Below are 17,410 nucleotides of genomic sequence, written 5' to 3' on the forward strand. Positions count from 1 at the left end.
TCCTGCTAAAATATCGAAACATTTTTACCCCCAGTACTTTGATTGATTTAGATTCTTGGTCAGATTAACATAATCAGGAGTTTTCTGGTGTGGATCTAAAATGTAAATGTCTGCTGCCTTCTTCTAGTCTCAGAAATATCATTTTTAATCTCAGTAACATTTAAGCCAAATAAACATGTGGTTACATAATAGTTATATTACAGGGAATGACAGCAACTCAGCCACAATGTGGTAGGCCACATAAAACCAAAGAGCAGGGTCAGCAGGTGCATAGTGCACAGAGCAACTTTCTGCAGAGTCAGTTGCTGCAGACCTCCGAGCTTCATGTGAGTAGAGAGCTTCATGCAATCGGTTCCCATGGCCGAGCAGCTGCATCCAAGCCGTACATCACCAAGCGTAATGCAAAGTGTCGGATGCAGTGGTGTAAAGCACACTGTCACTGGACTCTGGAGCAGTGGAGACAGGTACTTGTCTGGCTGCACTGTGCCAAGTGTAAGGTTTGGTGGATTATGGTTGTTTTTCCAAAGTTGGGCTTGGCTCCTTAGTTCCAGTGCAAGGAATTCTTAATGCTTCAGCATACAAAGACATTTGTCACATTTCAATTTGAGTGAACAGTTTGGGGATGGCTACTTCCTGGTCCAGCATGACTGTGCAACAGTGCACAAAGACATAGTTAAGCAAGTTTGGTGTGGATGAGCTTGACTGCCCTGCACAGAGTCCTGACTTCATTTAGAGAGGAGACTGTGAGCCGGGGCTCCTCATCGAGCAGCAGCGTCTCACGAATACGCTTCTCTAAGGCTGGTCAAAATTTCCCATAAACAGCTGCTGTAGCTGATTAATCCAATAGAGATAAGTACACCCTCTAATTGTATGTTACCACACAATTCATAGCTCAACCATTCTATTTCTACAGTAAATATCTGTACCATTGTATTCCATTAAATCTATCGGCTTATAAGCACACTACAGTAATTCTGTGGTTTCTGTAAACCAGAGTAATTTTAGGGACTTTTGTTCTCCTAAATGAAACATCTACATAATCAACAAACTAAAACAATGTAAAACTAACTGTTTTAAGTAGTGTGGCTGAAATGTTTTGTGTATAAGTGATTGGTTTACTGACTGTTGGTAAATATAAATATAACTCCAGGAGCACAACAATAGTCACTTTCAGATTTCTGCAATGCTGCAAATCTTTGAGGGTTGTTTTTCAAGGCTGGGACAATAATTAACAGAAATGAAGCCGGTTCAGCCTAATTTAAGAACTACGGCAGCTTTTGTTCAACTTGTTTTATGAATAGTTTTTCTGAGCCTCATCTACAAAAGCACATTGTTCATTTTCCTTTTTTATTACCTTGTTCATAGCTGTTTTTCTCATTTCTTCTTATCTTTAGTCAGGTATAAATATTGCTTTGTTTAGAATTGTGCAACATTTGTCTTTGTTATTATTACACAAAGTAGCGTTATTGAAATGTGATGACAGCATCAGTTTCCAACAAGTGGAGCTGGGTGTGAGATTGCTTTGAATCCTTGATGCAATTCTGCACAGTTGATTCCGATGTTTCAGTTTTTCACAAAGCCTGCCATTCATCACTGGCAGGGAGGCTGAGAGACGCTCGGACCAAGTCTGAAGGAAAGACACGAGGGAAGAAAACTAACTGGCAAAGGACAACAGAAGTTACAGAACGATAAACAAACAGGGAAATGTGGCTACAAAAGGAAAACAGGGAGAAGCACAGTGAACTAATAAACTCTGATATAAACAGTAAGTGCGACTGACCGTGACGGGCTCAGACTCTGTTACCGTGGGCTCTTTAGTCAGTTTGTTTTAGGAATTGATAAACAAGTGACACTTCATATGAGTTCACAGACGTTTTGTCTCCACCCCGATGAAAAAGGCTGGAAGGTGTCAGGCTGGGTGAGTGGCTGTGTTTTTTCCTTGTTTTCACTCGCAGCCCCGCCTTTGGGCTCTCATCAACACACCTGGTGGGCTCACCTAACAGCAGTCCAGCCATCACCAGCCAGTGTTGAAGGCCAGCAGCTTATCTGCCTTCCAACAGTTTGTCTGCTGACCAGTTAGTACCAGTTAGCTCACTCTGGTTCTTGCATTCTTTGTTTTTTATGTCTCGTCTTGTTTCTGCCTGTGCCTCTAGTGTTGCTACGGAAACATTTCCGGTCTGAACAGTGGTCTCTCTGGATATTTGGATCCTGGACACATGCTCAGCTTCACTCTGCTCACCTGCCTGCCCTCCCGCCTCCCTCGTCTTGGGCTGTTGGACATTCCCAGGTCCATCTCTCAATTCCTGCACAGTCGTCAAGGATGCTCACCCAGCCACCTGCAGCCGTTCCACTCCCGGGACGCTCTCCACCTACTTTTAAAATAAGTCACTTGGTGTTAGGTTATTTAGTTCATCCTCACCCCGGTTTCCCCTTCTCAGCTAATCGTTCTCTCTTTCCATTCCAGAAGCCCTACGCCTGTGTTACATGTTTCCTCCCTCCCGTGAATAGTTTCAGCTCTATAGTTCTGTCCCACACAAACATTTCCCTGTGAGACTTTTTCTAAATAGTTTCTGTGTTTGGCGTGTCAGCCTGTCCGTGTCTCGTTCTGCCTCTTTGGGTCCACGTTCTCGTCATTGGTAAAATCCTACCCTAAGTCTAGGCGGGTATTAAAATGTATCTTGGGTGTTAAGAGATTAAACTCGAGCTTGAGCTCATTGAACAGATACAAAGAAAACAAATTCTAGAAACCAAGAATGTAAATGTACGCAGTCGGACTAGAAAGATCTGGCACACACATGCCCTGATCTCCAAGAGGCTTTGGCAACATGCTGACTTGCTTTAATGCACAATAATGAATATGAAGCAAGACATTGCTAAATGTTCACTTTATCTTCTTATTTATGTAATATTACTTCAGTGATTTATTAAAGTCCGGATGCTGCACAGCTCTGTTGCTCCTGATTACTGACAGATGCATACTCCCCTCACACAACCAACAGATTGGGCTTCTTTCCTTGCCAGAGACGTTTGATAGATTTGGAAAGGGACTCGACAGCTCCGTTTGTTTCTTTTATTTACCTCTGCGTGTGCCAGACTACCTGTTATCTAGTCATCATCCTCACATGCCAAAATCAGTGGGTGTTTCAGAACATCTTTGTCTGTGTTTCGCCTACAAAATGTTGATGCGAGATCCTGACACAACCTCTCCTCCTCCATAGTTTCCAAAGGCCTTCATTGTGTGTAACACAATGAAGGCCTTCTTTGGTGTGCTTCTCACTGCCTAAACCTCAGGGAAGCCCCCCTTTGCAGAGAACATGGGACATTATTGAGTGTGTGCCAGTTCTCTTAGACGAGCTCAGAGAAGTGCTTCATAATTGGATGGTTACTCAGTATTAAAGAGGATTTCATGAAGCTTGGGGGATAGAAAGAGGACTGATTCATTACACATTTCAGTGCATCTCTAGAAAGGCTGGTGCCACATACTCACTGTCCCCTCTCTGCTCTTACATCCTGTTCCGCTGACCTTTTCTTTCTGCAACAGGAAATAACCCAAAAGGGTTTTAATTGAAGACACATTGCCGTTCTTTACACTTGAGCAGTCGTGAGTCCTATTTCCGTTTACACTTTATTTTGAGCACGAATGTGTTTGCAATATGTTGCATACTTTAACTTTTCTGTCTTCTGCTAATAACTTAAAGCTTAACTTGAAAGATCTGTCACATGGCAGGGATCTACATTTCTTTTTGGAAGAAGACGCAGCCATACTATTGTGTGCAAATCACAAATCCACAGCTCGCCAACCATCCCGTCGTTTATTCTCTCGTCTTCTAATCATCAGCAGAACAAAGCCGGAGTTGGACAGTTTTTATTTCGGTAAAAGCTTTTTGTGTCCCAAACATGAAAATTCAAAAAAATAAAACATGTTTGTTGAATGCACAGGGTGAAGATTCGTCTGCTTGGGTTGGACTACATTATCAAACACATCCCTGCTGCTAAAGCATTTGGACTGATTCAGTCTGTCATCACGAAGAGTTTTGCTTTATACCTTTGAATTTGAGGGGCGTGCTTAGGGTATGGTGTTATTCTAGGACTAAAGATTAACGCCAGAGTTCATATGTTTGTCTTCTACACTCTCGGGCGTGTTCAGCTGAGTTATGCATGGATGTGTATGCCTTTATGTTTACACAGAGGTCCAGATAAATTGTTGCAGGGCTGGGTGTGTATCTTTAAATGTGCTTGAATCACGCAAAGGAAGTTCCTCTTAGTGAAGAAAGGCCGCGGTACAGTGGAGGCCTGTAAGGGGGAGTGCCACCTTAAATGAAATCAATTCCACCCATCCACATTAATGTTATTGCTCAATAGTATAATTTCTGGCTCCACAGTGCAACATAGGAGACCAAAGGTTTTCTAGTAGAGGTACCGTGACGCCACGATGCTACATGATGCTAATAATCGGGAGGCTGACATGAGCAGGAGCAAGTCAAGATTTATCCTGATTTCAAATTGTCAGCATTCATCACTACAGCATGTGTGGACATCATTATTCCATCACAACATGTTCAGATTTGTGACAGAGTTCAGGACTGGACACACTATTAGTGCCGTACTCATCAAAGCTACAGGCTTTTCTTACACCCGTTAATGAACCTCGCTATACGGGCGTAAAAATGAACATCTGAGTTCACCAACAAAATGAGGACCACATGCATGAAAGTACCACACCCATCATTCAGCTCAGTTTATTTCTGTGTCTCCCTCTAGAATTGCATGACGTGGAGCTCGAATTGGAAATGTTTAAATCTGCAGCCAAGATGCAGACAGCAGGCCCTTATTACCATGACCTGGGGCTCCTTATGCTGTATTTTGGGACTTCAGATCAAGTGCAGCATGGTGAACTTTACCCAAGAACTAAACACAGCTCATGAGAGCGATGTTCTCCAGAAATCAGAAGATCTGAGTCACTGGTGGTCATCAGCCTTCAAGAGGAGGTGCAGAGGGAGGGGCGAGTCCTGCCGTGGGGTTTAACTGGTCGCTGTGGAGGGATTTACGAGGTTTACAACAAACGGTTATAATGGAAATTTTATTTCATGGCAAAGACACACACAGCAGGTTGTAAGTGCTATGTTCATGTTGCATAACATATCTGTATAAAGACTTGAACTAATCACTGCAAATGGCATTACGGTTATGACTGAACTTGCAGAGCTCCGAGATGAAGCAAACACGAACACAATCTTCTATAAAGAGTTACCTCATGGGCTTTAAAGCTTATAATCCTCAGTATATGTTGTCAAAACAAACAAAAGACAAAACATTCATGTTTTAATGAAGACGGCACAGCTAATGGTGACTGATCACACTTATTCCTTTCCGCTGTTATAAAAAAATACTCAATAGTGGTCATAGAGTTGTCATTAAAGTGAGTAAAGCTTCATATTTCTTTTATACAGAAATGTAACCAGATCCATGGAAAGAGAAAGCGGTATGCTATTGTCAAACACACTCCTGAAAATATATACAAAAAACTTTGTGTACATTATTTGTTTTATCTTTCATATTTGACACATCCCTCAAAACAACATCAAAGAGACAGGAAGCACCGTGAAGTCGGACCGACAATCAAAGTGGAGTCACGATCAAAGCGCTCGGTCTCGGGATGGATAAGATGGCAAAGTGAAGAGAAAGTATTTCACAAAAGCAGAACTGTAGAGACAGAAATAATCTCATTGGTTGAGTTAAATGCTAAAGGGGGGAGCCTGACAACCCTTTCATACAGGTGGTGGAATCTTGGACAGCAAACACTTGCTGAGATGTTGGTGGCAGAAGCCGATCTTTCATTGTAAAGTTCATCAGCACATCTGTTGTTGGCTAACTGGTGAATTACCATAGATAGCAAGTTAATACCTAACCAGGTTGGACTTGTGGCACCGATGAAGGCCAAACTATTTTATTCTTTATGTTACAAGTGTTACTGGGCCCTCCTCTCTGTGATGTCCCGCCACAGGTTCCTATCCTGCTTCTAAAACATGCCAAAATGATCTCCGGAATAATATCAGGACATTACTTGGAGTTTTCTAAGAGACGCAATGGACTTATGTAACTGAGTATATAACACCATAAATACTACGCCTGCTTTTAAGAGCAAGTTATACTAAGATTTATAAAGAAACATTTATGACTAAAGCTAAGCTAATCTATTATGATCTATCATTCTGAACTGTTGAAAAGCACCGGTTAATAGGTTAGCACTGCCTTACAAAAGTTTAGCCAAAGTTAATATGAGTCATGCAAAACAAGAGGAATGTTCTTCCACCTTTGACAGTGTAATCGAGTTAGGAGTGGAGAATTCGGTCAATAAACTTGCACAGCACATGCACACTGCTTCAAAATGTACTCATTTTGAGTGTCTGTGTGATGAAGAAACAAACAAAGCTGTCTATTTGAAACTTTCTCTGGAGTAAAGCCTGCCAGCCTGCTGACATTTGATAAGTGAACATCTCTGAGCTTCTTGTCAACTTTAACTGAACTAGTGAGATTATTTCCACTGTTCCCTGTCCTTGCTATTAACATATTGTACAGTCATATCCCAATACATGTTGGAGGCAGATGTGCTTCTTGGTACACTTTGAGGTCTGCTGTTTGAATAGCGTGCATCGTACTGGAAGGCTGGTGTAAGTTCGTCCTTTGTCCCGTTGAGTCCAATATGGCTGCTTCTAGGTTGTCGAATACTAAGAATCTTCTTTCCATTTAGGTGGCACGCAGGTGAGTCTACTGTTAGCAAATCTGTAGCGCAAACTAACTACACTCACTCGTCAACAAAGTTCACCCGATATGTGACCTGGTGGCCATTGTCCCAGGCGTACAAAAGCTTTTCCTTTGGGTTGTAGTCAATCTGGGTGGTGAAGGAGTACTCGTTGGTAAAGGGCAGACGTGGGATGGCTTCAGTGTTGGTGTGAGTGTCATAAGCATAGCTCACTTCACCTTCTTTCTGGTTGTACACATTGACAGCATACAAAACGCCACAGATGATGAAGCAGTTTCCATAAGAGTTCCTCTTGAGGCCCGTTGTGTAGGTGGTCTCCTTTTTTAAGGACAGGTCTCCTGGATCGAGTTTACTGATGACGATCACCTCTTGGTCATTGTAGTCATAGTCAACAGAAGGATAGATTACCCACAGTCCACTTTCATCCACTGCAAAATCAATGTCGGAGTGGCCCCTCCACTTCCAGGGGGTGGTGTCCTCATAGACGACATCGTGCAGCTGTGTCCACGCTGCCACGTAGCGCATCCTCAGGTCGTACTTGATGATGTTCTTGGTGAAGGCCCGGTTATAGTAGAAAGCTCCGTTGTAAACCACGTGACCTGTGCCTATCCAGTTGTAAGGCAGTTTGAACAGGTTGCTCCAGCGCCCTGAGGTAAACGGGAAGATTCAAACGTTAGCTTTTGCTTATTTAGCAGGTAACCATAGTCCTAAGTCTCCTTTGCCAATGAGCAGCACTTTTTCCTGCATCGAGTCCAAAAACTCAAGACTGCTGCACTGCATATATATAAAGAACAGATTATGTTTACTTCTAGTCAACCTCTCAAAATCTACTAGATTGCTAGTAACTCACCAGACAGACACAGGGTCTGGATTAAGTTACTGTCCAGCCCTTTTTATATGACTTTTCCACAGAACATCCAAATAGAAAACTTTTTAACCAAAGCTACAATGAAATATTGAAAGTAAGCGACTTCATTGGGTGGGTTTTTTCAACCCTAACCCTCAATGCACTGGTGGTGAGAAGTTGTACTTTTTTTGGCCTTTTTCAGCTTTGATAGACTCAGTGAAGAAAAGACAGGAGAGCAGGGGCAGACATGCAGCAAAGGGCCGGACCCAAACCCGGGCCGGCTGCTCACAGCTACATGGCGTGTAGTCGTCCGCTCAACGCACTGAGCTAAACCGGCGCCTGAGGTTGTACTTAACACTGGAGCTCGGCTGCATTAGCATATGTCATGTCTATATTTAAAGTAACAACGAGTACATCTAATTTCATGATTTTAAGAGTTTTTGTTGCTCAGTATATAAATTCCAAATTCCTTTTTTTACCAATTCAGCTTTGATTCTGTATTTATGAACTTAATAGATACAATAGTATGCTTTATTATCATTTTAATTGTCCAGGACAGGAGATTTTGGAAGACACATTAAATATGTTACAATGTATAGAAAATAGAGATGTAACCGACTGATACATCTTCATGTTGCAATGGAGTGACTAATTAGCTTTCACATCCTCTGCTGTATATATAATTTCCCCAACTGCTATCCTAACCTTTCAACCACATGTCTAATTTTGATAATGATGATAACTGAGGGCCAGTGAAGGACAAAAACAGTGCGTCCCCCACCCCGTTCCCCTTCATACACATGTGCACACACACTAGGCCCATCCCTGAGGCCATACACGTAATCCTCCTCTGCTCTGCCCAGTTCAAAGGAAAGGCCAGAGCACATGTCAAGGAACAGCAGGCATCACCGCCACTCACCAAGATACCTAGTCATCCGCACACAGCTCTGAGCTCACCACGCTGCAGGACGCCTGACATGTAAGTGCGTTTAGAAAGCCCATTGTCCAACCACATCTAGATCAACAAGTCAAATCCTAAAAGGGGAGATCATCTTAACTCTCTTAGAGAGTGTAATCCAATTCCTCTGTTGATTTGGATGTAAAAGGAGTGGATTTTCCCACCCACTGGAGCCATGAAGCAACCAAGCAGCCTACATTCCACAGATCTCATCAATCTCACAGAGCTCATTGGATTATCAGCATGAATCAGTGTCACAAATGTTAGAACAAAAAACAGCTATTAGTTAAAGCAGTTACACAAGTATGTTAATAATGGATTGCATTTATATAGCGCTTTTCGGGGCCCTCAAAGCGCTTTACAACACCACTATTCATTCACTCTCACATTCATACACTGGTGGAGGCACAGCTGCCCTGGGGCAGACTGACAGAAGTGAGGCTGCCATATCGCGCCATCGGCCCCTCTGGCCATCACCAGTAGGCGGTAGGTGAAGCGTCTTGCCCAAGGACACAATTACCGAGACTGTCCAAGCCGGGGCTCGAACCGGCAACCTTCCGATTACAAGAACACCCAACTCTTGAGCCACGATCACCTGTTGGGATCACATCATTTAAAAGACGCAGTAAAAGTATCTGTTCGTGAACACTGCAGCACAGACTAAGACATGGCTAACTTTACATTTCTAAAGAATTATTTTCACCCTGATTGTAGTGGCTGCTCAAGCTCATTAAGGCATACATAAAGGTGAGAACACGATTAAAGTAATAATTTATTTGTCTGTTTTTTTATCCAGGCTTTGGGTCTCGGATAGGTGCAGGACAATAAATGTTATTAGCTTAGTCATGGGCTGAGGATGCAGAGGCATAATAGAAGTGATGGCGGTGTTGTACAGAGTACTGTCACCTTGTTTGAAGTTGTCCAGGTTCCGGAACTCCACGAGGTTGTTGCCATAGTAATAGTTAGTGACGTAGATCTTGGAATCCTTGGCCAGGGGATCCTTCATCCAGGCACCCTCATTGCGCCCATAACTGTGCTGCTTCTCTGGCAGTTCAATCGATGCTAAAGTCCCCTCACAGTTGAGGATCTTTCCTGAAAGTAACATAAGCAGAACATTCACCGTGTACGCCTGGCAGAGAGTGACTTGCATTACCATGGGCTTAAATCAATTTCACGCACAGACATGTGTTGGCAGAGAGAATGACCCAATTTTCTGCTGCTATAATCGTCTGTGTTACTGGAGTCAAAAGCCTGAAACCCAGAGCATGCTGAGCTCAGTGAGGATTCATGACTCACCTGCTCTGTGGAGACTGGGTCGGCTGTTGTTATTGGAGTTGTCGAGCATTAGCATGATAGTTGGAGCTGGTCTTTCAGATGCTGGTACACTCTGAGTGGACACGGTAGTGGGTACCGAGGTGGTGGAAGGTGTGCCGCTGGTGGTAGTGGTGGTGGTTGTAGTTGTAGTGGTTGGAGCTGCTGTGGTTTCAGTGGGTTCAGCCACAGTGGACTCGACAGTTTCAAGGACTAGCTCAGCTTCTCTGTCCTCAGACTGGTTTTCTGTGACGTGATGGACTGTGTATGTTTTGGCAGAATGGTCTGAAATGGAGGGCAGAAGCACACGAAGTGACACGATCGAACAGAAACATTCCTTTATAAACTTCTATAGATTACATACTGAGTAATTTACTTTGTATTAATACAACATTTAAGTAGTTGAAGTTATTGGATTAATTTTATTATTGCATTTAACTCTGAGTGAACGTGGTGTTCCCCTCACGCTGCAACCAGCAGTAGACTGAACATGAATATGAGGCAAAAGTCTCCGGATCTAAATCTGTACACTCCTGTGATCACAGTTGGAACGAGGCTTGTTTCCAGACTTGTTCTGGTTCAAGCCCGATCCACCCTTCAACCCACAGAACCAAAATATTTTGCTGCTAATATCCCAGTGCCAGACACCACAGGAGATTCTCTCCGCATGTCCAAACTGGTCAGGGCTCAGTCTGCTACTGCATTAATTTGTGTCTAAAGAGTAAAATGTTACTGGATAAAAATATGTAGCTGAAAACACAAACATAAATTTAAGAGTGCTAAACCTGCTCTGCAAGCTAGCTGCTGACAAACTGATTTGAAGTCACACAAGTACAACTATAACTAATATAACTAACTTCCAGTTGAATCATTTGTATATTAAAGAAGCAACACTAACACTGTTTGCTCGTCTTTATGTAACTAAATATAGTGACTTCTGTGACGCTGTGAAAAACGTCCAACACTAAAACTCCACAGTTAGCTTTCATTGCAAATAAAGACTCCAGTGAGACTGCAAAACAAGGAAAGGCATCCCTCAGGCTGTGTGGTGACAGGAGACGTTAGCTATTTATAGCTGTAAACAAACAGTTTTTTGGGTTGTTTTGGCGATGGTTACTTTTGGGCTAGGTAGGTATATTGAGTTTTACCAAGAGTTTTTAAACCATGGATCGTGGCACGTGCACGTTGATAAAGGGACAAATGTAACAGCCTGCAGTGCTCCAGAAGTTCACATCAAAGGCAAATTCTGTATGAATGATTCTGAATAATGCTGTCTGAGACAGGATATGAAATAAACTGTTTACCTGTTTAACCAAAACTACCCATATCAGTTGTTTCAGTCCTCTTTGTTGGGTACGATGGAGTGTTGTGCCTATTCTGAAGTTCTAGAGTAGAGATCATTAAATGCTGTATGAGCGTTAAAATCCTGATGCTTAACTAAAACAAAAACCAAGCATCAAGCATTAAATAACATATGCTTGACTATACTAGCACACTGTTGTCAGTGTGAAGACAAAGAAAGCCCATACTAAAGTAGATAAGGTGCCAATTAAAGATAACTTCTGGGTTATTATATTATGAAAAATCTTGCAGTTGGCAATGAATGTTTCAAACATCATAGATCCATCGAGGATTATTAAATGTCTTCGTTATTATTATACATTTGACCATAAGGGGGCACCTCAGAGCTTTTAATTACTCCAAAAATCACGGTTTGAAATAAAGTGATTGGTAAAGATCCCTTCAGTTTATGTTATTTCTACCAGAACACCCGGATGAAGCTTTAGAAAGACGGGAAGCCAATAACCATGAAAAATTCTTCTCAATATCCACATTCTCATGGCTGAAGATGAGAACACTGTTCATAAAAGAGAAGTGGAAAAGGAGGGAGAGTTCAGTATTTAAGGTGAGAGCTAGAGAAGAATAGATCAGAATGTCAATTTAATTCAAACTGCAGTAATTCTGTTATAGTTTTTTGTTTGTTTGTTTTTATTCGGATGTTCCCCTGCAAAAACACAGTGACGACATTATGACAGGTGTTTGAAATAATGGCTGGAGTTTGAGAAATGTAGGAAGTAATAAAGTGTGCTCAATAGACCACATGAAATGCCCCCACAACCTGAGGCTTAACTAGGGGATGATTCAGGGTCACCTGATCCAGCCTTACCTGTAATACCACACAGAGTAGATAGCTCGTTAGCCACATGTTTGTGAAAACACCGACGTTTACTTTGAAAGTGTTTCACATTTGCTCTTTGTAACCAGCGCTGTTTCCTGTGCTCATAGTTATAGCATTAACTTATATGGTACATATGGTATTGATACGGTGTGTCTTAGTCTGCCTGCCCATCAATCTGCTTATTGGTTCCACTTGCACTTGTGCTGCAGTCAGGTGATTTTAATTAGGAACAGTGTACAGTGTGGATATGGACATGCTTTTACTTTTATTGCAGAAAAGGATGAGAGCGCAATGGTAAAGTGCAAACTGCATCCATGACAGAAACAACACCATTATGCTGCTAACAGCTTTTACAAGCACCTACACAGACAGCATGCTAACACTAAGCTAGCCAAGAGCTAGCCAAGCTGACCCCAGCCCAGCAGTCGAGCAGCCAAAGACCATGCGTGTGTCCTCATTAGGACAGGGGTTTGTGCTGGATTCTGGGACTGTAGCCTATTAGTCAGTGCGCCCCAGGGTGGCTGTGGCTACAATGTAGCTGCCATCACCTGTGTGTGAATGGGCGGATGACTGGATATGTAAAGTCCTTTGGGGTCCTTAGGGACTCGTAAAGCGCTATATAAATACAGGCCATTTACCATTTTTACCATTTATTAGTTTATATTGTTAAATGGTAATTATGAGAATGACAATGTCTATATTCATGTCATTACATTAAAATGTTCTAAGTAATATGTGTAATGCATAATGCTTTTTTGAATAATGACCCCAACTCCTATAACAACAACAATGGGAAATATCTGTAAAATGCACAAACATTTGACTGCAGTGCATGAAAATTATGTGCAGAAATGTGATGTATTTGATGTGCTGCTTGGTGGTGACTGTCAAAGCAAAGCCAGTGAGAACCCAATCGATGAGAGAATCCATAAGAAATGGAATAAATAATGTGATAAGTGATAAATAAGAATAAAAATAAGTGAGAAATAATGGAATATAAATTGCTGAATTCTTATCAGTTCCCATCCACACTGTATACACACACTCTAGTTCTTCATCAAAAACAACAAATGTATTGCTTCTTTCCTTATAAATTCAAACTGCTGTTGCCATTAGTAAAATGTACTCAGTCTCCTTCTGGTCCTCACACAGTGACTTTGGTCCTGACAGACAGATGTGGGGAGCAGTGCTACATAAGCAGAGACCTTAACATGCTCTAAGCAGATGGAGCCTATGGGCACCAGTGGCAACAATATTCTGAGAACATTACCAGAATCCTTCAGAAAAAATGAATGCTGGGTAAGTGTTCGAGGACGGGGCCTTCATCTGTGTTTGTAAAGCAGATGGGATACACACTGCACTGCATAAAAAGAGCCTGTAAAGTGCTTTGACATGGTGATGAAGATATGCAAGGCCAAGGCACATGATGCCACGTTCTAAAGAAAAAGCATTGCCATACATCAGTCTCAGTCTGGAACTACTACAAGGTTTCAATGTCCCGGGAGGTCAGCTTCATAGTTAATATGCAAATGAGCACTGATTAATGACCGTGAGTACCATCCACAGAGAGTTGGTGAATGGCTGCAATCAGGGATGTAGACTTCACTGAACACCAGTTCCACTGAGAGGAGAAACCTTCATGCAAACAGCTGCGGTTCTCCTGAAGGTCACGAGACGCTGGTTCCAAAGGCGACTCTGTCTCCACAGACCCCCGTGTTGAAATGGCAAATTTAACAACACTCTGAACGTGTTTACAAAATGGTTTTGACCTTTTTTCGTGACTGGCAGCTTTTGCAATCAGAATTGCGACTCTGAATGCAACGTTGTGCCAAACACAGTTGCTCTTCTGTAAATTCTCTCCGGGCTCGTCTTGTTGGTTTTGACCTTTATGGATAGTTTCCTCCACCATAACAGCTGCAGAGTGGGTGACTCAAGTTATCCACTTGGATAAGAGTGACGTTTAAAGGAAACTGTGATTGACAGGTGTGCTAACACAAACTGTGTGTCACTGTAGCCAAATGTGCCGAGCGCACAAAAAGCATCAAGCTTTCCCGGATGAATAAAGGTCCCTGCATCCGTGCTGCAGATTATGGAAATGTAGCCGAACAGCGATTTGACAAGAGCGGGTGGGCTCTGTCAGATTCTCATACATGGCAGAACACAGAGTGTGACAACCTTATGTGCGTGTGCCCTGTGCAAACGCAGCATACCTATTCACTCAACTAGACTTAAAGAGGAGTCAGGAAATGTTTTCTCTGCACTGGTGAGGGTCCCCTCACGTTATTGTGAGAAGTGAAGCAGAGGCATGTCATGGACATGGCAGCATTGCATTGAGACAGCATTCCATCAGCTCCATGTGTTTTGTCATTAATAGGTTTGGATTTCCTGCTGGCTGAATGTGCACCAGCAATCCAATTGGACACTCGCTGGAACAGCTTTGCTTGAAACAACACCGGAATAAATCTTGCATTATGGGGATCACATGTGCCACACAGTGATGGATTCCCAGTTTTATTAACTCAAGTGTAGAGTTTGCAACACAATTACAGCCTTATGTCGCACTTATTTAAAGATTCTCAGGAAGGCTTTCTGCTGAAACCAAATGGAGCTCGTACACGCTCTGGTTCCATGACTCTGGCTGCAGGCTGATCCTGATCCAGGAAAGTATCATGTGGGGTCAGATTAGATTGCTGAGGAAACTAATTTGGATCGTTTTCAACACCCACAGTGGATCACACACAGATGATCGCACACACATGGGAGAGCAAACTCAGCTAAAGTGTGAACACGCTGTTTGTTTTAGCTCGTGGAGGGCGGCGTTCTACGAACACACCGCTACACTCTGAGCGTGTACAGAGAACCAAAACCCTCACCTCCTCTGTGCTCGTCCTCGTCAGCTTTGGAGGCCTTGTAGTACGTGATGCCCCTCACCACGCCAGGCTGGTGGCCGACCACCTTGGTTTTGACTGTAGGATCAGGCTTTACCAGTTTCCCGTGTTTAATGACCTCTTTCTTGGGCTTGACAACCTTTTCTTTGGGAGGTTTGGGAGGAGGTTTAACAGCAGGGCTCTTTTTGTTGGGTATTTTTACAGCCTCCTTGGTTTTTGTAGCCTGGAAAGAAATTCACATTATGTCAGGATATTAGTAATAGTGGCCTGTGTGTTTTATACGTGGCTGATTAGTTCACCCTTCAGGTGTAATGATAGTAAACGTAATATAACTGATGACTAATCTTACTGCTCTTCTTTCAGAGGTTTACTACATCCTTCTTTTCCTCCATATTAATGTATCTCTATGTTTGTATCTCTCTCTTTCTCTCGTACAGTCAAACGTTTGGACACCATCTCATTTATTGTTTTTCTCACTGAAGCCATCAACACTATGAAATATGAAAAATGTTTTATATTTAAGATTCTTTAAAATAGCCGCCGTTTGATTCCTGCTTTGCTCACTCTTGGCTCTCTTGATGAGCTTCATGAGGTCGTCACCTGAAATGGTTTAACAACAGTCTTGAAGGAGTTCCCAGAGATACATTGGGTTTAGGTCAGGTGACAGTGGAGGTCAGGCCTCCATCGCTCTCCTTGGTCAAATAGCCCTTACACAGCCTGGTGTGTTTGGGGTCGTTGTCCTGTTGAGAAATAAATGATGGTCCAACTAAAAGAAACCAGAGGACGGCGTGTGGCTGCAGGATGCTGTGGTAGCCATGCTGGTTCAGTGTGCGCTCAATTTAGAATAAATCCCCAACGGTGTCACCAGCAAAGCCCCCCACACCATCACTCCTCCACCTCCATGCTTCACAGTGGGAACCGTGCTTGTAGAGACCATCGTTCAGCTTTTCTGTGCCACAGTAAGACACGGTGGGCGGAACCAAAGAGCTCAAATTTGGACTTATAGGCCAAAGCACAGATGTCCACTGGTCTAATGTCCATTTTTGTGTTTCTTGGCCCAAACAAATCTTCTGCTTGTTGCTTTTCCTTAGTCGTGGTTTCTCAGCAGCTATTTGACCATGAAGGCCTGATTCACACAGGCAAACATGGAAACAAGGCAAAGGATGGCTACTTTGAGGAATCTCAACTATAAGACATTTATAGTTATATATTATCAATTTATTCTTTGCTACATAATTCCACATATCTTGCTTCATATATTTGATATCTTAAGTTTGTATCTACAATGTAGAAAGTAGTAAAATGATGTCCAAACTTTTGACTGGTACTTCCTGATAACAGTGGTTACATTTTGCAACTCTTTTACATGCAGTATTCACACACGTCCTTCAGCTTCTAGTTAAAGTGTTGTTTCAGCAAACGTCCCCTGAGGAGACCCATAAATTCCTTTAAGAATGATGCACAATATTTTCTCAGCAATGTTTTCTTGAACATGGTCACTCAGAAGCAGTAAAAGTACAATAATACAAATGTGACGCAACAAAGATTCCAAACTGTTTGTTTTGTTTGGATTATGACCAATATTGTAGCTAATCCAAGTTTGTAATGCCAGAGAACTCCGAACTGACAAGGACATAACTACGGGCATGTGTTGAGTTTAATTTAATTTAATAGTTTTGTGATTTAACTAATAACACACAGTACTGTTTTTAAAGTCTGTCACATACCCGTCCTGGCAGCAGCACAAAGACACACTGAAAGCTTAGACTGTGTTCCTAACCTGTGCTTTGCTCTCAGCTGAGTCTTTCTGCAGCAGCTGCAGGCTGAGGCTGGAGATCTCCTTCTTGATGCTCATCATAATGTTGGAATAGTTCTCGTATCTCTTAAACTGGTTGGTGAGGCTCAACATGCTGTCCCGGACGAATTCATTCTCACGTGTAAGGTTTGTCTTGATTGTCTACAACACACGATCATTAGTGTCACATTTCTCTGTCCATGAGATTAAAAAAGAAAAAAAAATCACAAAATCCTCAAAATTCCCAAGCCCGTGCATCCTGACCGAGACTTTGATTATAAATATGTCAGTGTGGGTTTTGCCTACCTCTTCCAGGGTGTTCATCTGAGACACCACCTTATTGATGTAGGAGTGGACTTTTAAAAGATCCATGCTGTAAAGCGTTCCCTCGAGGAGGTCCACCATAGCTTGGAGCTGTTCGTTCATACGATAAAAGGAGAAGAAACGTCATTAATCATCGTCTCCTCGTGACACAGCTGACAGCTTTATGTGCTTCTGTTTGACCACAGTAATCGCTGAAGTGCCCTCCAAAGGCATTTACTATCACTCTGCCTGAGTGCTCTCATCCATCTCAGTGCTTTATGTTTGTGCTCTACTCCTAAGTGCAATCATATTAGGTTAATTCATTCTTCCAAGTGGAGCCGGAGATGTCAGAGTGGCCTTTAGGTT

General features: G+C 42.5%; 1 protein-coding gene across 1 annotated transcript in view; it reads right to left on the minus strand.

The window, feature by feature from the left end:
* Nucleotides 1-5,094: 5,094 nt before the first annotated feature.
* Nucleotides 5,095-17,410, minus strand: part of LOC146620654 (olfactomedin-like protein 2A) — a 29,540-nt gene continuing 17,224 nt past the window's right edge. Inside the window, exons 3-8 of the mRNA XM_085367769.1 lie at nt 17,048-17,155; nt 16,727-16,903; nt 14,932-15,169; nt 9,865-10,164; nt 9,475-9,660; nt 5,095-7,410 (exon numbers count right to left, since the gene is read on the minus strand). Of these exons, the coding sequence (XP_085223895.1) occupies nt 6,806-7,410; nt 9,475-9,660; nt 9,865-10,164; nt 14,932-15,169; nt 16,727-16,903; nt 17,048-17,155 (1,614 nt within the window). The 3' untranslated portion in view covers nt 5,095-6,805. The remainder of the gene's footprint in view (nt 7,411-9,474; nt 9,661-9,864; nt 10,165-14,931; nt 15,170-16,726; nt 16,904-17,047; nt 17,156-17,410) is intronic.

Source organism: Diplotaxodon limnothrissa, linkage group LG12 (genome assembly GCF_057381915.1).
Source record: "Diplotaxodon limnothrissa isolate DT_005_m linkage group LG12, D_limnothrissa_male_GT1.1, whole genome shotgun sequence".
NCBI classification, from domain to species: domain Eukaryota; kingdom Metazoa; phylum Chordata; class Actinopteri; order Cichliformes; family Cichlidae; genus Diplotaxodon; species Diplotaxodon limnothrissa.